Below are 20,355 nucleotides of genomic sequence, written 5' to 3' on the forward strand. Positions count from 1 at the left end.
GTTTAATATCTTGTAACCAGCACTTGGGTTCAATATTTGAACTTAATCCTGTATGTGGTTGGGTATCCCTTATACCCTCTTATCTATATATTAATATTTTGTCTCATAAAGAAAAATCTTTATTCTTCGCCTTCTTTTGTATAGAGATGAAGAGGGTTGGAATGGGTTGCTTCTTTCTTCTTCTTCTTCTTGCTTTTTTTTTTTTTTTTTTTGTTGTTGCAAAAGGTGAGGTGGTCATGATAGGTTGGTATCTCTTTATCGTGACAACTAGAAATGATTGAGACGGAATTTTGTTAGATATGTGTGCACGAGCTTAATTATTTATATTGTAATATCTAATGTAAAATTCGTTTCATGTGATGTAAGGCAAATTTGTGGCCTTATGTTAATGTGTGAGAGATCTTGGATGAGAAAGTGTAAGGGAAAACTAAATAAATAAAAAGATAATGGGGGCAGAAAGAAGAATGGAAAAAGATAGACAATTAAAGGAAATTGGGCCAACCTATCATGATGATTAATGACTTTTGGTAATCCTTTATAATTTCGAACTGCTAATATTTTTATACTTTCTTCTCTCACATTCTTTTCATATCTATTATTACTCTTTTAATCACATTTTTTTTATTATATAACAAATTACATTTCTAATTTCTCTCCCTCCTTATGTTGCCTTTTCAATAAGTATATGCACTAAACTTAAAGAACAAACGTAAAGGACTGATGCACTGGTGTAAGGTTCTGTTACATTTATAAAAGTGAAAACAATCTATTTAACAGGAGAATTTATGTTTGATTTTTACTATATGCAAAATTTCTTTAGACCAATGACAATTATACAATGCGAGCGAAGTTAATCAATTACTCAATGAATTAGAGGATATTGGTAATCTCTAAGTTAGAAAAAAAAATAAGTATATGCACTACACTCCAAGGGACATGTTAAATAATCATTTTCCTATTTCAAAAACCATTGTTTCTAGATAAAATTAAGTTCAACATTCTGCACTTTTTCGAAAACTGCTTTTATGTGTGTTAGATTTCATCTTAAAATCAATTGGCATTAAGTGAAGTTGTCAATACACCCCCTTCACGCCCAGGGTTAGAGTCTGCTCTGATACCATGTTAAAATGCAGCAAAGGCATCCGAAAGGTCCCTTTAAAATCGGTTCATAAAGGGGTGGCCTACCCAGCTATATAAGCACTTATCATGTTCGTTAACCACCTGATGTGAAACTCAACATGCCCCCTCGCAAAGGCATCCGAAAGGTCCCCTTAAAAACCAATTCATAAGGGGGTGGCCTACCCAGCTATATAAGCACTTATCATGTTCGTTAACCACCCGTTGTGAGACTCAACACGCCCCCTCGAGCCAGGGCTCGTCACCACAAAACGAGGGCTAACGACACTATCCACCACACCATCGGGCAAAACCTAACTCTGATACCATCTTAGAGTGTGTAATGTGAGAGACCTAACTCAGCCCCAAAAGCTAGCTCAAGGGATGATGGTTATACCATGTTAGATTTCATCTTAAAATCAATTAACATTAAGTGAAGTTGTCCAACAGATATATAAGTTACACTCTAAGGATTGAGGCAACTGATGTGAGACTTGGATATTTCTCAATAATGTAGATCATATTTCTCACGTTCGATTCTCATCCCATGAATAAACGACCAAAAGGAAATATGATTGAAATTGAATTGATTCCGAATGTTGGTCTCTTCAAATAATGCGCATGCAGTGTCCTTTATCATGGACCCATGGCATTGAGGAACCACTGACGGGATTTCTCTTACTATGGTAGGGTTTTAATATTTACTTTTACACTAAATCTTTAATTTTATCATGCATATATTAAGAAGTTATTTCGGTAGTTTTTTTAAATTGTTTATAGTTAAATTGAAATGTTAAATATCAATATATTATTCTATTAATTTTATTTGTTTAATCAAATTAACCTGTGGAAAATCAATATATTGACATTGTCATGTTTTTTTTTTTCTTCTTTCGCGCCCTTTACGTCAAAGAAACCAAGTTATATTCCAGGCAATTGCTGGTTGCAAAGTTAGACAGAAGCCCATGCATAAAATGAGCAAGAGGCGCACAATTAATTTAAAGGTAATTGCTAAATGCACTTCCTTTTCTCTTCTAAAGGCACCATTCTTATGTATTTTTGTTTTGGCTAAAATACAACTTTGGTTCCCTATTTTTTAAAATCTACAATTTTGGTCCTCTTATTTTAAAATAAAAATATATAATCCTCATACTTTTTTCAATATGTAATTTTAGTTTTATTATTTTAAAATAGAGATATTTAGTCTTTCTGTTTTATAAAATTTATAATTTTAACCTTTCATCCCATTTGAAAAGCATTCATTGGTAAGAAATTGATCTAATATAATCCAAATTTAGTGAGAAAAAAATGAAATTACATTAATCTCTTAATAACTAATTCTTTCAGTTTTGTGAAAGTTGTAAAATCATAAATTTTACAAAAATAAAAAACTAAATGTCTTTATTTTAAAATAAGGAAATTAAAATTGAGAATTTTAAAAAATATAGATATCATATGCCTCTATTTTCAAATAGGAAAACAAAAATTATAAATTTTATAAAATAAAAAAACCAAAATTATATTTAAGTCTTTTTTTCCCCCTCCAAATTCCTTTGAAGTTGAGCTTTATTCAGCCTAACCTGATATAGCTCATGACTTGTATCTAGCTTGTGGTGACTAACCTGATTCTTACCTACTCAATTAATGGAATATAAGTCTTAACTCTTAAGCTTTATTTTTAAGCACGGATTAAATATGGTCATTTTCAATCTGATATGATCATGCCCTGATCTTTAGACTTGTGACACTACATTAATATTTCATAATTAATTAAAATTATATTTTGAAAAATTCTAAAATGCGCTTAAGTTCGATACTGATTACTTAACTTTAGAAAATTAATCTGATAAGACATTTTGACGTGCTTTTTTTTCACGAGTCTTATAATAACTAGAATCTTCAGAACTAATTTAAGTTAAGTATAAAAATAATAGATTATATAAATATGATTTAGATAAATTATTTATGATTTAAAATCAATTATTTAACTACAAATTAATTTAATTAGGTCAATTTTACAACTTTACTCCTAATGGACCAATATTAACTATATTATTTATAATTAACCAATTTCTAAAAAATATTATTTCTTTAAATCTGAACCAATTTTATTACAACTAAAACTAATTATTTTAATCAATTTTAAATTAGTTTGGAACAAAATTACTTTGATGTTCCTAGTTAACTTAGATATAAAATATAAACCAAATGACATATTTAGTCATTTATCTTATTTTTTTTGTTTAATTTAATCTTTTATTTTAAAAAAAATTTAATTTGATTATTTATCTTTTTTTTTTGGTTAAGTTCAATCTTTTATCTTTTGAAAAATTTATTTTGATAATTTTTTTTATTCAATTTAGTGTTTTGATTCATTTAGGATTAAAGTCATTAATTATTTAAGAATGATTTTTTTTTTTGTTAAAATGAAATAGAGGAGAAGGAGAAAAAATGAAAAAAAATATTTTTAAATAATTAACAACATTAATCTTAATTAGACTGATGGATCAAATTAAAAAAATAAGATAAAAGATTAAGCTGAACAAAAAAAATAAGATAATGTGTTAAATATATATTTTTTAAAGTAAATGATTAAATTGAATAAAAAAACTAAATTAAATTTTTTAAAACATAAATAACTAAACTAAAAAAAATAAAAGACAAAATAAGTCATTTAACCTAAAATATATAATATAAATCACTAATGTAAGTTTTGATTTGACTCTTTTTAGTCGAATATTTTTTTCTCTCATTAACACTTAACTAATCACTTTTAATAATTAAGCTTAAGTTAATCCCTGTGTATTAATTAAGGTATAAAATTTGTTTATGTCAAATGTTTAGTCTACAGATGCCTTATTTTGTTAAGTTTTCTAGGTTAAAATTTAACTTAATATTTTTAACTCTTGATTAGGATTCATGTGTCCATTATTGGGACCTTGTCGCAACCAAGTGCTTCTTCTAGAGCACAAAAATAAGATCGACAACCATGGTCAACCAAAATTTTATTTTACATTTTGTGTCTTACGTTAAAGGTTAAGGCTTAATCATTTTTAATCCAAATTGCACAATAGTAACACCAAATGACAGCCATTTGTGGCGATCCAATCCAAAATCCAATCATGTTTACGAGTAACTCCAACCAAAATAGAAAGTATAATGAAAAGGAAAATGTGATCTAATGTACACCCAAGAACCTATTCAACACTTATAGAGAGAAATAAAAGAGGAAAAAAAAATATAAGTATGAAATAAAATTTATAATGTGATAGAAAAAGAATGTTGAGAAATATCCAAATCTTACATCGACCGTCTCTTTTTTTAAAGTGTAACTTATATATATATTGGATAATTTTGCCAATTGATTACATGAAATCTAACAAAGAGAGATAAGATAAAAATAAATGAAAAATACTCATGAGATGTTTAAAATAAATAGTGATTAATGTCTTGTGATTAATGCTCAGATAGCAACTGGGATCTGTGTTCAATCTACATACGTAAAAATAAATGAATGTGACCCATGCAAGCACCAAACTTGTTCCTTAGGAAGCAGCAGAAGCAATATTGTAAGGAATTTCATGTTTTTCTTATAAGATGATGTTCCTGACAATTAAACATAACTGAGCGAACAGTTATTAAATGGTTTGTAATGAAAATAATAACAATGATTTCTTAAATGTACTTTTATTTTATTTATAATTGAATTGAAGTGGTTTACTTCTAGGATTGGCCAAAGTAGCAACACATGCATGCATGCCAATATTTAGTAATTTGGTAAGTAAATTGCATGAAATGGACAGAATATTGGTAAAGGGTTCTGAAGCTAGGGACCATGATAACCGCGCCATCCTCATAGATGGAGCTATGTAGTAGTCAAGTTCGTTTCAGATATTTGAGACTCCATCCATTATTTCAGTTAATTAGTTTCTCCAGACGCATTCACATATGTTCTCTAGTTGTCATTCCATGTATTATATACACGAAATCCAGGCATTTAAATAAATTTACAATAATCTTTATACATTTAATATTTAATTTCTTTATATACCTTTTCATGGTATCATTCATCTTATCATATATAAATATCACCATTGCTTAACAGAAATGAAAACAGATCCAGTGCATTAAAAAGGAGAAAAGAAAGAAAACGGACTTTGAAGCGTTCAAATTAAACAAATATGTTGATAATTTTGGTGTCAACAATTCGCTGCTCTTTCTTTCTCATTTTTGTGTTGTTGGCTTCCGTAAACATTGTTCTTCCAATCATTTCTCTCTCTCTCTCTCTGACATCTAATAACCCTTCTCTCCATCTGCCACGTGTCATCTCCTTCTTCCCCTCTCATATTCTTCTACTCCTCCCGCGCTTTCTCTATCTCCTCACCCTTCACATTTCCCTTTTCACTTTTTCTTTCTCTCTCGCCGCAACACAGCGTCTTCTGAAATCCTTCTTTCTCCTCTCTTTCACGTTTTCAACTCTCATTTACATTGAAGAGGTACATTGCACTTACCGAAACACTTTTTTCAATTTCCTCTCATTTAATACCTCTTTTTCTTCTTCTTTTAATTGGTTAAATGTGTTAAATATTGTTTGCATGCGATGAATTTGATGTTGGAACAGGGGAGGGAGAGTAGAAGGCTCGTGGTAGCGTAGGGAGCGTAGTGGTGGTGGTCGACAGCAATGTCGTTTCTGGAGGCCGCACCGCACACGCTGACGCGGCGCCCGTCGAGGAGCGCAGCCACGACCTTCTCGACGGAGGTTTTCGACAACGACGTCGTTCCGTCGTCACTTGCCTCCATCTCGCCGATTCTCCGAGTGGCCAATGAGATCGAAAGCGAACGCCCTAGGGTTGCCTATCTATGTACGTTATTGTTGCCGTTAACGTCACTTACACATGCAGATTCTAATTTCCATTTCCTTTGATATTTTTGACACGTTTCTGCAACGGTTTTCGCTGAAATTGGTTCGTTCGTTCTTTTGGAAGGTCGGTTCTACGCTTTCGAGAAGGCGCACCGGTTGGATCAGAGCTCCAGCGGACGTGGCGTGAGGCAGTTTAAGACGCTGTTGCTGCAGCGATTGGAGAGGGTACGTAACAAACTCTCTCTCTTTCGTCTCGCATGTCTCCAACGAGATTTGGCTCACGTGAAAAATGGCATATCACACACACACGTGAAAAAAAACATTTTAAGTATAATTTTTAAAGTATTTATTATGAATATAGTTTAATCGAATTCATAGTAAATTGCTAAACTTAATGCTTAAAATCATGATTAAATATATGTATGCGTATAATTAATAGTTAATTAATGAATATTTATTTTCTAAAGTGAATCAAATAATAATAAGTTGATTCTTCTTTTAATTTTGTTTGTTAATATTTTCTCAGAACATTAAAACGTGGATTGACATCAAATGAAAATTATTACTCTTATTTTTTTATATATATAAAAGTAAACGAATATATTTTTTAATCCTAATTTTAAGAAAACCAATGTCTTAAAATTAAAAAAAAATTATAAAAAATCGTATGAGGAGCGCATTTAAAAATTATAGTGAAATACATTTTTAAGCATATTTCCCTTTAGCATTTGCCTTATAAGAAACGTGGAAAATTCACCAAAAACAAATGTGGACTTATCTTTATATGTATAATTACTTTTTTTTTATTTACTATAATTTACTGTGAACTTTTTTAATAAGACACATATTCATTCCTTAATAAATACATTTATTTACTTATCAACAATATCAATCACACCTCATTAGTAGAAAAAATAATGTTTCATCAATTACAACTGGATCTTTTTTAAAAAATACAATTAGTGTCGTTAATTAAATTCTAGAATACTTCTCGAACTGTTTAAATCACTCCGCCTAGCAAATCACACCGTATATATGGACAGGCACACAATCTCGATATCCTTTTCAGCGCCGATACACCAAATTTTTATTTTGTTAGTTACCCTGACCGACCAACTGTAATGGACTCCGGAAAACACCTAAACACTGTAGTTAGGGAAGAGTTGCACTTTGATTCATCCTACTTGAACTTCTTAATTACATGATTTCTGGAACTTTAGGACAATGGACCCAGTCTTGCTGGACGTTTAAAGAAGACAGATGCAAGGGAAATCCAGGCTTATTATCAGCAATACTATGAGCATTATGTCAGAGCTCTTGACCAAGGAGAGCAGGCAGACAGGTACACTACACACCCTTTACGCTGTGTGTGCCATGTTTAGATCACAAGGCATGCTTAACTAATTCCTTTATTTTAACTTTAATTTAGAGCACAGCTCGGGAAAGCTTACCAGACCGCCGGGGTGCTTTTTGAAGTGCTTTGTGCCGTTAACAAGACTGAGAAGGTCGAAGAAGTAGCTCCCGAGGTTAGTCTTAATTTATATTTACACTGCCATTTCATTTTCATCTTGTGAAAAAAGGTAGCTTGCCGCATAATTTTCTTTCAGCATTCATGGCTTGGATTAAGGGTGAGTGATTTTTGTGCATTCAGATCATTGCGGCTGCTAGAGATGTCCAGGAAAAGACGGAGATATATGCGCCTTTCAACATTCTTCCGTTGGATTCTGCCGGGGCTTCTCAGTCTATTATGCAGCTTGAAGAGGTATCTCATCTGCCGCGATTGATGTTGATGTTGATATTGATATTGAGAGTTTGTGTTTTGTTTGGCTTTGCACTGAGTTCCTTCCTTGTCTATATTTCCACCTTGTAGATTAAGGCGTCTGTTTCTGCTCTCTGGAATACTCGTGGCCTGAATTGGCCAACTTCATTTGAGCAACAAAGGCAGAGAACTGGAGAATTGGATCTGCTTGATTGGCTTAGAGCCATGTTTGGGTTTCAGGCATGTCTTCTACTCCCAAATAGAAAGGGATAGGAGAAGGATTGTGATTAACTTCTTCATCTTTTGTATAGCCCCCCCACAAATTGTTAATCTATTTGGTTTATTTTGGCTCAGAGGGACAACGTCAGGAACCAGAGAGAGCATTTGATTCTGCTTCTTGCTAACTCTCACATAAGGCTAAACCCCAAACCCGAGCCTCTTAACAAGGCATGTAGCTATATCTCGCATCTTCATGTACTAGGCAAAATATTTATAGATTTAATAGAGCAAAACCAGAAATCAAGAGAACTTCCATCAAAATTTCATTTAGCTATCAGGATAGCCTGCTTTGCTTTTTACCCATACTTGAACTTCACTGTTTTTTTCTTCTTCTTTCTTTAAACAACTGCAGCTTGATGATCGGGCTGTTGATGCAGTGATGAATAGTCTGTTTAAGAATTACAAAACATGGTGCAAATTTTTGGGACGAAAGCATAGTTTACGGTAAGATATAACACTTTCTCCATCACCTAACGATTTTCTTGCCTTTTCCTATCGTATTTCTAAGAATAAATCGGAAAATATTTGTGCTAAAAGTGACTATGGTATTCTTTCATGCAGACTCCCTCCAGGTCAGCAAGAGATACAACAAAGGAAGTTACTTTATATGGGCTTGTATCTTCTCATATGGGGTGAAGCATCCAATGTTCGCTTCATGCCAGAGTGTCTATGCTACATATTTCATAATGTGAGTACAAGTTTTTCATATGTTGCAATATCTTGTGCCAGAATGTTTTTGCAGATGAACGTAACATTTTTATTCTGTTTTTGTTGGTTATTTTTCTGCGTGTATTAATAATAATCAACTATAACTTCAGATGGCATATGAACTTCATGGTTTATTGGCTGGAAATGTCAGCATTGTTACTGGTGAAAACATCAAGCCTTCTTATGGTGGTGATGATGAGGCATTCTTGCGCAAGGTTATAACTCCCATATACAGAGTAATTGAAACGGTATGGTTTTTCTGATACGGAAATCATCAACTTCAGGTGCCTTTCTTCTCAGTGATGAATTATGACCATGATAATTAATACAGGAAGCCAAGAAGAGCAGACATGGAGCAGCTCCTCACTCAGCCTGGTGCAACTATGATGATCTAAATGAATATTTCTGGTTCGTTTGCCTTTAGGTTTTTATTTCTCATTGAAACTGACTTCCTTTGGCTTGTTTCATGTTTCAGTTATTGACAATTTGTTGTTTTAACTTGCGTTACATTTGGTTTCAGGTCACCTGATTGCTTTTCTCTTGGATGGCCTATGCGTGATGATGGTGAATTTTTTAGATCAACATTTAATTTGACACAGGTATTTATCCTTAGGAGTTACTTTCCTGAATGTAAAATACTTATTTAGTCCAATACATACAAATTCCATATCAGGGAAGAAAGGGTTCTCAGAAAACATCTGGAAGAACTGTCAAATCAAATTTTGTTGAGACCCGGTCATTCTGGAACATCTTCCGCAGTTTTGATCGTCTTTGGACCTTCTATATACTGGGTTTGCAGGTATTTGTTTTCAACAGTAGGAAGTTCTTATGTCATTATCTCCCTTGTTGCTCTGACAAGACCAGAACATTCTTGTTACAGGTGTTGCTCATTGTTGCCTGGAAAGGAATTTCAGTGTTGGATATTTTTCAGAAAGATGTCTTATATGATCTCTCTAGCATATTCATTACAGCAGCCATTCTACGCTTACTTCAAAGTAATGATTATTGACTTAAATTGCTTTTTATTTGAAATTTTATCATGCGACTATCAGAAGGACAGGTTACACGATTTTTATTACCGATGTTTGTTTTAGCTAGTAGTTGAAGAAGTGACATCACATTAGCTCCTTTTTATTTTGACTTAGGTATATTGGACCTGGCTCTGAACTTTCCTGGCTATCATGGTTGGAGATTTACTGATGTGCTACGAAATTTTCTCAAAGTCATTGTCAGTCTTTTTTGGGTTGTTGCTCTTCCACTCTTCTATGTGCATTCCTTCAAAGGCGCCCCTGACTTTATCAAGGATATGCTTTCCTTTACTGATAAAATAAAGGGGATTCCACCATTGTATATGTTAGCAGTTGCAGTTTATCTGCTTCCAAATTTACTAGCAGCTATTCTCTTTCTTTTCCCAATGCTTAGGCGTTGGATTGAAAACTCGGACTGGCACATTATTAGACTTCTCCTATGGTGGTCACAGGTACTTGTGTCATCTTATTTGATTCACTTGTGCATTTAACTATTTCTCTTCATTATAAATTGAAAATTTTCTATTGTTATGATGCTTGTTCCAGTGTGCTTTATTGTTTCAATTTTCAATGTGAAATTAATGCATATATCCACCTGATTATGGAAATCAGTAGGAAGCAATTTTTTTTGTCAATTTTATTCTGTTGGAAAACTCTGACCTCTGTCACGTGAAGAGCATATAGATAATATACTGGGCAAAGGCTTTGTTGTCAGTGTGATCCTTAAAGACCCAAATGCTTGAAGCTATTAGTTAATGCATCAATACATGTACACACACGTGTGTTTACACATGCACATTCCATAACTGGTAGGAACTGATACAGACGCACTTTTGTTTTTTTCTTTTTTGTTGCACTGCAATACAGACGCACTTAGTTAAGAAATATTTTGACTTTACATGCCTCAGTCTGTTATTGTAATATATTTTCCTGGGAATAAATTTTTTTATCCTTTTAATTCCTTAACTAATACCCTAAGACACTAGTTAGCAAGACCCTTTTATTAATGACCCCAATTTTGTACAATCATAAGGGTATGTCTATGATATACCAAAGCATCCAAGTTTATAGTCCTAGTTTTATGTTTGAAGCAATTGTGGTTTAAAGCTTGATCTGACAAACTCAAATCAGGAGAGGGGAAACACCTACTTTTTACCAAGTGGGTAACTGCCAAACAAAGGGACTGTTGACGCAAACTTTTGTTTCTAAACAACACTTCTTTGGATGTTAAGAAATGCATGGACAATGAGTCGGTGACTTTTAATCTCTCATAAGCCTGTCTATATTGATGAAAAATGTCTCTTTTAAATAACATTGAACTTTTTAGAATCATTTGTTAATTTTCTAACATGGATAATTAACTTGCAGCCAAGAATCTATGTCGGAAGAGGAATGCATGAGAATCAATTTGCTCTCCTAAAGTGAGTTTTGCATAATACTATGTTATTCAAGTTACTTAAGGTTTGTGCTCTTGTTATTTGTTTGAATTTTTTTATGGTCTATTTCTTTTTTAAATTTCAGATACACTCTTTTTTGGGTGATTCTCTTGGCTGCTAAATTTTCATTCAGCTTTTTTGTGCAGGTAATTATTACAAGAACTATAGTTGTTATTTTCTTAATAATGCCTTTTGAATTTGTTTGGCCTCTTTTAACTGTTGTCTCTTCAGATCAAACCTCTAGTTCAGCCAACTAAAGACATAATGAGCATTAGGCATGTTGATTTTGGTTGGCATGAGTTTTTCCCCAAAGGTAGTTTCTTCACATTTTTTATGAGTTCATTGTAACTTTCTGTTAATTTTATTGATCTGATATTTCTGGTCTATGCAGCTCGACATAACTATGGTGCAGTTGTTGCACTTTGGGCCCCTGTACTTATGGTGTGTATGCTATATTTCATGGTTATGTTCACATATATTAATCTTTTCATTTGTTTGGGATAAATTGTTTCAGTGTAAACATCTCAGGTTACATTTTAAATGCAGGTTTATTTCATGGACACTCAAATCTGGTATTCCATCTTCTCAACTATTTGTGGTGGTGTTATTGGAGCCTTCGATCGTCTTGGAGAGGTCGTTGTCAATTTTATCTTATTTCTATATCTGGAGAGAAGTTGGGAATTGACTATTTTATTGATTCTCTTCACTTTTGAAAGATATGTATGCATACCAAAAATAAAAACAAACCTATTTAATCAAGAAAGTCATGAGACCCTTAAGGACACAAAGTACTAGATTGTCATGCTCATGTATTATGAAATTTTGAAGTTTCCAAAATGTAAATACACTCAAATTTCCCTTTTTATGGAAGAGCTTGAGATTGGAAAACTCAAGGAACCAAAGAGATATAATACTTCAAGTCACAATGCTTTAACACCCAGTTAATGTTATTCATTTGCTTACACAGATACGCACTCTGACCATGTTAAGATCACGGTTCCAGTCATTGCCTGGTGCATTCAACACATACTTGGTTCCTACTGACAAGAAGCGGGAAAAGAGATTCACTTTCTCGAAGCGATTTGCCGAGGTTTCTATCACATTTTCATTTTGCTGCTAACTAGAGTAAGCTAAATATAATTATTTATCTTCACATATTTTCCGTGTTTGTGTAGATTTCTGCAAGCAGAAGGAGTGAAGCTGCTAAATTTGCTCAATTATGGAATGAAGTTATTTGCAGTTTCCGTGAGGAAGATATCATAAGTGATAGGAAAGGCTTCTGAGCCAAACTCTTTAGTTGCTTTTTCTCCTAAATCCTAGCTTCTATTCTTTCTCCTTCATCTTTTGATTACTGAACTATGATTGCATTACTCCAGGGAGATGGATCTTTTGATGGTTCCATACTCATCAGATCCTAGCTTGAAAATAATTCAGTGGCCACCGTTTCTGCTTGCAAGCAAGGTCTGTGAGATTTAATTTTTAATATGCTTGTGTTTGTTACCAGTTCATATAATTGACTTGCTGTCTACATTTGAAGATTCCCATAGCACTGGATATGGCAGCTCAATTTCGAGGAAAGGACTCTGATCTTTGGAGGCGCATATGTGCAGATGAATATATGAAGTGTGCTGTGATTGAATGCTATGAATCTTTTAAAAATGTCCTGAATGCTTTGGTAGTAGGAGAAGCTGAAAAAAGGTAGCTTTCAGTATCCTTTCCTGTTGATGTTTGTCCATTTCAGTTTACAATTCTTACTAGAATCATTATAAATGTAAGAATATAAATAACCTTAGCCATATTTCGTTTGGGTAGCAAAACTATGATCCAGTTCTATTAGCATTCTATCCAGCTTTCTTTTCCCATGTGTTTTTTTATTTGTTTATTTTATATGCAGACTCCACATTTGGCTCTTGCTGTTTCTATTTCATGAAAAGCAATTAGCCTTGTTTGATGTGCACATACATTTTTTGTATCTATTTATATTGTAAATGTCTGTCAGGACTCTGGATTACTTAACTCAAAATAAATAAAAGGAATATATGGTTAACTTCATTAACTCAAAATTGCATACTGCATTTTAATGGTCACCCAAATTTTGTGTCAGCTGCCTGTGTTGTTTTTCTTAATTAATGAATAAAATTAAGTTATAGACATTTCATTAAAATTATGTCATCAGTCATCATCGTTAGTTCTGAATTCATTGTAATGGAACAGGACAATCTCTGTCATCATTAAGGAAGTTGAAAACAGCATCTCTAAGAATACACTTGTTGCAAATTTTCGAATGGGGTTTTTGCCTTCCCTTTGTAAGAAGTTTGTGGAGCTTGTGGAAATCTTGGTGAGTCATTTAAAGGAAAACTAATCATATATTACCTTTGTAGTCTTAATGGCTTCTTGTCTCTAACTATCCTATTTAGAAGCTTAGACATTCTTTTCTGGTTACAGAAAGATGCAGATTCATCCAAGCAAGGTACAGTGGTGGTCTTGTTGCAAGACATGTTAGAAGTGTTTACGCGTGATATGGTGGTAAATGAGATAAGGTTGGTTAACTTAATTGAATTTGGAATATAATAATTTTTCTGGCTCTTCCATTAAAACAATAATGAATAATGTGATGTTCATCAGTGAGTTGGCAGAACTTAATCATAGTAGTAAGGACACTGGAAGGCAACTTTTTGCTGGTACAGATGCAAAACCCGCAGTATTATTCCCTCCTCTGGTTACAGCACAATGGGAGGAACAGGTAATTATTATTAACCACAGTTTACATTATTATTAACTTTCCAGATATTTCTGTAACTTAAGAATAATTATGGCTGTTTCAGATTAGACGTCTTCATTTACTTTTGACGGTGAAGGAATCTGCCATTGAGGTTCCAACAAACCTTGAAGCACGCAGAAGGATTGCATTCTTTACCAATTCATTGTTCATGGACATGCCACGTGCTCCACGAGTTCGTAAAATGCTGTCATTCAGGTTTGTTGAAGACTGGATTTTGGTGAAATGCTTGAGTGAAAAGGCACTCAGGAGCATGAGTATTTATAATCATTTCAGAATGAATTTTATTTAAGAACAACAAAAAAAAGAAATGTAACTCCCTAGGAAAATAACAAGTCACTATACATGAATCTGTCTATTCAGCTATCTAGACATCAATTCCCTAGGAATAGAAACCGTTTCTAACAAGGTCTGATGCTTGTTCTTCGTACGGAACTTTTGGCCATGAAGATATATGCAAATGTCATGCTTTGTATAATAAACTGCAGGAACATCATCCTATTCTTGTGGACATTAAAATAATTCATATTAAATGTTGAAATCCTACCAGAGTTTATAGATGCTGTGACCATCAGGGTTATATAGTGTTTTCCTTAAATTGAGAGGACGATTATTACTATCTTTCTCTGTATATTTAGTCTCTTAATTCTTAAATATTATATAATTACAAACAAATGATATTTTTCTGGTTTATTCAATATTTTATTTCTAAAGCAATTTGTGATGCATTGATGTTGAATCTGATGTGTTCTGAAGTTGTCTTGTGCTTATAAATAGCATTTTGCCTTTTGTTTGCAGTGTTCTAACTCCATACTACAGTGAAGAGACTGTCTATTCCAAGAATGACCTTGAGGTTGAAAATGAAGATGGTGTGTCAATCATATATTACCTGCAAAAGATCTACCCTGGTCTGTAATAACTAACACTACATATCTTGACTGTAATTTGCTAGTAGAAAAAGGACTGGCTAAATTGTAGTAATTTTACCAGATGAGTGGACTAACTTCATGGAACGGCTTGAATGTAAGAAAGATAGTGAGATATGGGAGAAAGATGAACACATATTGCAGCTACGACACTGGGCCTCATTACGAGGACAAACTCTTAGCAGGACAGGTAACAGTGACTTCCACCCTCTCCATCCCCACAGACAGGGTTTGGTGGATTAATATTTTTCCTATTGTACTTATACATTAATGCAGTAAGGGGAATGATGTACTACCGGCGGGCTATTAAGCTTCAGGCTTTTCTTGATATGGCAAATGAACAGGGTAAATAAGATTTCCTTTTAACATGAGCTATTTACCTTAGTCTAGTTGATACTGTGGCAATGGCAGGCATGTCATCTATAGCCTTTTCAAATCCTAGGCCATGGTTTATACATAACTCTCACTTATATGAAATTCATTACGTATGACAAAAGAATAGTTATCTACCAAGAATAGCTGATTGTATGGTTTTCTGCTATCTTGTGGGCAGAGATACTTGATGGCTATAAAGCTGTTACTGTTCCATCTGAGGAAGATAAAAAGAGCCATAGATCCTTATATGCCAGTTTAGAGGCTGTTGCTGACATGAAGTTTACATACGTCGCCACCTGTCAGAACTATGGGAATCAGAAGCGTAGTGGAGACCGTCGTGCAACAGACATCCTGAATTTGATGGTTAAGTATGTTCTCGAATTGTTGAATTAAACTTAGTTCAAATGCAATATATTTTCCCATTAGTTTCTAAAATTCACTTGATTTAATAATATAATGTCTGGTTCTTGATTGGTAGCAATCCCTCACTTCGTGTGGCTTATATTGATGAAATTGAAGAAAGAGAAGGAGGAAAAGTACAGAAAGTTTATTACTCTGTACTGGTCAAAGCTGTGGACAATCTTGACCAAGTAAATGCATATTGATGTCAGAAAGTAAGTTAATTTACTTGTAGTCACCATAGAACTTATAGTTTTATTATTTTCTGTGAAGGAAATATTTCGAATAAAATTGCCTGGTCCAGCAAAGATAGGAGAAGGGAAGCCTGAAAATCAAAATCATGCCATCATTTTTACTAGAGGCGAAGCTCTTCAGACTATTGACATGAATCAGGTAAAACATTATAAACATTAATAAGTGAAAAACACTATAAAGTTTGACCTATTGAAATGGTGTATTGCAAATTTCTTCTAGGATAATTACTTGGAAGAAGCTTTTAAAATGCGCAATCTTTTGGAAGAATTTAATGAAGATCATGGGGTGCGACGACCTACAATATTAGGTGTTCGTGAGCACATCTTTACTGGCAGGTCTGGTGAATTGTATCCACATGCAGTAAGCACTTTGTCATGTTAAGTTACTATATTACTTAATTCTATCACTTGCTACAGTGTCTCTTCCCTGGCTTGGTTTATGTCAAATCAAGAAACAAGCTTTGTCACAATTGGTCAAAGAGTTCTTGCAAGACCACTGAAGTAAGTTTTCCTCTAGTGATTTCATGACATGGTTGACTTGCAAGTACTTGTTTAGCTTCTAGGACAAATCAGGAACCTCTAACTGAACAATTGGCTAGTACAAGATCTCATCCAAAGTTAAAGCAGTGATTTAATTTAAAAGAGAAATGCATGTAATATATATAAAACTACTTTCAAAGGTCAACGTGTTACTCAAATGATACTTATCTGCGTTTTGCATATTTCTTCTTTTTCTCCCTCTTATTCACTGGTCTTGTTGGAGTGTCATCATCTCCCATGCTGTTTGAATTTTTGGAGACAATAATTAGTGAACTCTGAAATTCCCCTTTAGCATCTTTTCTGCTACTGTTGCAAGAGATAAATTATTAGAATGGATATAATACTGATTGCACATTTTCTGGCTTATGATGGATTTGTTCAATTCTAGGGTGCGATTCCACTATGGTCATCCAGATGTTTTTGATAGAATTTTTCACATAACTCGAGGAGGAATCAGCAAGGCATCTTGTGGCATCAATCTGAGCGAGGATATTTTTGCTGGTACCATTCTTAAAACATCTTTCTTTGCACTGACATTTGATATTTCTTCTGCATCATACACTTTTTTTTTGGCACATTGCATCATACGCTTTTTTTTTGGGTACGTTATATGCCTTTGCCTATGCAGGATTCAACTCAACACTAAGACGCGGAAATATTACTCATCATGAATATATCCAATGCGGAAAGGGTAGAGATGTTGGGCTCAATCAAATCTCACTTTTTGAAGCAAAAGTGGCTTGTGGTAACGGAGAGCAGACATTAAGCAGAGATATCTACAGGCTGGGACATCGTTTTGACTTTTTCCGCATGCTATCATGTTATTTCACGACCATTGGATTTTATATAAGCTCAGTGGTAATGGTTAATGCATTTAGGATATAGCAAAAACAGTACTTGTTGTTTACTGATGCAATTATGTTTATTTTTCATTAAAATTAAACCAAGGGGTCAAGCTCACTAGTTGAGCGGTGCACATGAATTGTTGTAAATCCCATGAGTTTAATTTCTACTAAAAAAAAACCAATACTAACAGTGTATTTAAAAACCAATCAATCCTAATATGATTGATGTATGTGGAAATTAATCTCTTATCACTTGAACACTAAACAATGTGTCTCTTCCCCACAAAATGAGAACCTAACTGGGTATTCTTACAGTGAGAAATGTCAATTTCTTAAGGGAAGCTATATAATTTGTCTTGGCTACATATCTATTTACATGTCTTTTTTTTCTGTTGAATTGTTAATTCTGCATATTGAAGTAATTCTTTCTTTTGCTGATTCACAGATTGTGGTCCTCACATGTTATGCATTCCTATATGGCAAACTGTACCTGTCTTTGAGTGGATTTGAGGCTGCAATAGTAAAGTTGGCTAGGAGAAAGGGAGATGATGCACTAAAGGCAGCATTAACTTCTCAATCCCTTGTTCAACTAGGACTTATAATGACTTTGCCCATGTTCATGGAAATTGGACTAGAGAGAGGGTTCAGAACTGCTATCGGTGAGCTCATAATAATGCAGTTGCAGCTAGCACCTGTTTTCTTTACTTTCTCCCTAGGGACAAAGCTGCACTATTTTGGGCGCACTCTTCTGCATGGAGGGGCAAAGTACAGAGCAACTGGGCGTGGTTTTGTTGTTCGCCATGAGAAGTTTGCTGAAAATTACAGGATGTACTCTAGGAGTCACTTTGTAAAAGGGATTGAGCTCACAATTTTGCTCTTATGTTATAAGATTTATGGATCAGCAACACCTGATTCAACGTCATATGGCTTTCTCTCATGGTCAATGTGGTTTATGGTCTGCTCTTTTCTGTTTTCTCCTTTCCTTTTCAATCCATCAGGGTTTGAATGGCAGAAGATAGTTGAGGACTGGGATGATTGGCAAAAGTGGATAAGTATTCGAGGTGGTATTGGTGTTCCTTCAAACAAGAGTTGGGAGTCATGGTGGAATGAGGAACAGGAGCATCTGCAGCACACTGGATTTCTGGGGCGGATATGTGAGATTATACTTGACCTGCGTTTCTTTGTCTATCAGTATGGTATTGTGTATCATCTCAATGTAGCCAGAGGTGACAAGAGCATCTTGGTAATTACGCTTGCTATTTTAATTTCATTTAATGTTTTTATGTCAAATTCTGGAACCACACAAAATGGTTCAAATTATTTAACACCAATGTCCAGTAATTGAGAGTGAGTGAAGTGCTGTTAACAAGGATGAGACAAAGTAATTCCTTGTATATAGGAGACTTTTAGTCCTTTTCCAAATACCATGATCTCGGGACAGATCATTGCCTCCTCTCCCTTCCCCCAAAAATAAAGAAAAGAAAAGAAATAACAAAAATGATTGTATATGTAGATAATAGTTTTCTCACATACATTTTCTCTTCAGGTTTATGCTCTGTCCTGGATAGTGATAGTAGCTGTCATGGTTATCCTTAAGGTATTCGATGATTAAAAAAAGTTTGTTCTTTCTGCTTGTGCTTGATAATGATCTTATTAATTAGTGGCATCTGAAACTGCAGATTGTATCCATGGGTAGAAAGCAATTCAGTGCAGATTTCCAGTTGATGTTTCGTCTTCTCAAATTGTTTCTGTTCATTGGAGCCATTGTTGCTCTAGGCTTAATGTTTACTCTGCTGAGTCTCACAGTTGGAGACATCTTTGCGAGCCTCCTAGCCTTTTTGCCAACAGCTTGGGCAGTTATTCAGGTATGTGTTAAGTGGTTGTTGTGTCTTGCTTTGGTGTTTTTGGTCTCATTTGATCATGCTGAATATACACTAGACTTTAATTTGTGTCCCATACACATTTGACCATATGTTTGAACCTTCTTAAATTTGTCTTGGTACCTGTTCCGTAGTCTCCACTCACCATCTTCTGGCTTAATCATTACTTTGGGTTTGTTTCATCTTTCCGACTCGAGTATCATGATTCAACATCATGGCAATGACTAATTCAATTAAATGCTATACTCAAAATATTAGATTACATGTAATGTATGAGATATAAAAATCAAGTAACTTTATGTCTTTCTTCATTCGTGGAATTAGATAAGTTTCTCTCATGATTCCTATTGATACAGTGAGTTTAAAATCACTTCTTTCTGATTGGTGTGGCGTTATATATGTACAGATAGGACAAGCATGCAGGCCATTCGTGAAGGGCATTGGAATGTGGGGTTCTGTCAAAGCTTTAGCAAGGGGCTACGAATACTTGATGGGAGTGGTTATTTTTGCACCAGTAGCCATATTAGCTTGGTTCCCATTTGTTTCAGAATTCCAAACTAGGCTGCTGTTCAACCAAGCATTCAGCCGAGGACTTCAAATCCAGCGCATTCTGGCTGGTGGCAAGAAGAATAAGTAGCCACTGAACCAAACCCTCTGAAGCTATTTGTTACACTTGCAGACACAAGTTGAGATAAAGATAAAAAGTTCAGGCATACTAAGAGAGATTTCTATGCAAAATTTTGTTATGGAGCACGTACAGCATATGGACTGTGTATGTATAACAGATAGTATCATCATCAGTCCTTAACTCTGGGTCTGCATGTTTGTTAGTGGAAGAATTCTTTGAGTCAGTGTTGATAAAATCTTGTATACGGAAGAGAGAACTATATCCAAATTCCATAGTTCTAAAATTGTAACCTGTTGCCCTTCTTGTTTTCGTTTTCCTGGCCTCTTACGGTACCAACATTCAATTAAATATTCTTAAAATCCTTCTCTTAGCATTGTACTGATCTAATGTATACTAAGCTGACTGTACTAACGTCCGCCATCAGCCGATGCAAATTAGCGTCAGTTTACAGTCGACGCTACTCTTTGAACCACTCAAACCGCCATCCCAACCCAAATTGTCCTCAGAACTTGAATCTCCCAATCGTGTTCACTTTTCCGAAA

At 34.2% G+C, this 20,355-nt stretch overlaps 1 protein-coding gene and 1 non-coding gene across 2 annotated transcripts; both read left to right on the forward strand.

The window, feature by feature from the left end:
- The first annotated feature begins 5,502 nt into the window (after nt 1–5,502).
- LOC100777245 (callose synthase 5) lies at nt 5,503–20,172 on the forward strand. The gene is given in 43 exon segments (XM_041015008.1): nt 5,503–5,612; nt 5,738–5,978; nt 6,102–6,202; nt 7,198–7,319; nt 7,407–7,503; nt 7,629–7,739; nt 7,848–7,976; nt 8,091–8,183; nt 8,368–8,459; nt 8,577–8,703; nt 8,834–8,971; nt 9,055–9,131; nt 9,244–9,322; nt 9,397–9,522; nt 9,604–9,718; nt 9,869–10,203; nt 11,120–11,172; nt 11,273–11,333; nt 11,419–11,500; nt 11,579–11,628; nt 11,734–11,820; nt 12,155–12,277; nt 12,363–12,548; nt 12,550–12,648; nt 12,725–12,885; nt 13,402–13,525; nt 13,633–13,727; nt 13,813–13,930; nt 14,013–14,164; nt 14,765–14,874; nt 14,957–15,082; nt 15,169–15,237; nt 15,446–15,635; nt 15,746–15,857; nt 15,940–16,059; nt 16,141–16,256; nt 16,338–16,421; nt 16,849–16,961; nt 17,089–17,318; nt 17,751–18,548; nt 18,852–18,902; nt 18,985–19,170; nt 19,592–20,172. Coding segments are annotated over 42 exon segments (5,850 nt in total). The 5' UTR covers nt 5,503–5,612; nt 5,738–5,797; the 3' UTR covers nt 19,823–20,172.
- On the forward strand, nt 15,166–15,244 carry LOC113001551 (small nucleolar RNA J33). Its single transcript, XR_003266945.1, has one exon. It is a non-coding gene; the product is annotated as a small nucleolar RNA J33 (small nucleolar RNA).
- Nucleotides 20,173–20,355: the final 183 nt, after the last annotated feature.

The sequence above is a fragment of the Glycine max genome, chromosome 4 (assembly GCF_000004515.6).
Source record: "Glycine max cultivar Williams 82 chromosome 4, Glycine_max_v4.0, whole genome shotgun sequence".
NCBI lineage: Eukaryota > Viridiplantae > Streptophyta > Magnoliopsida > Fabales > Fabaceae > Glycine > Glycine max.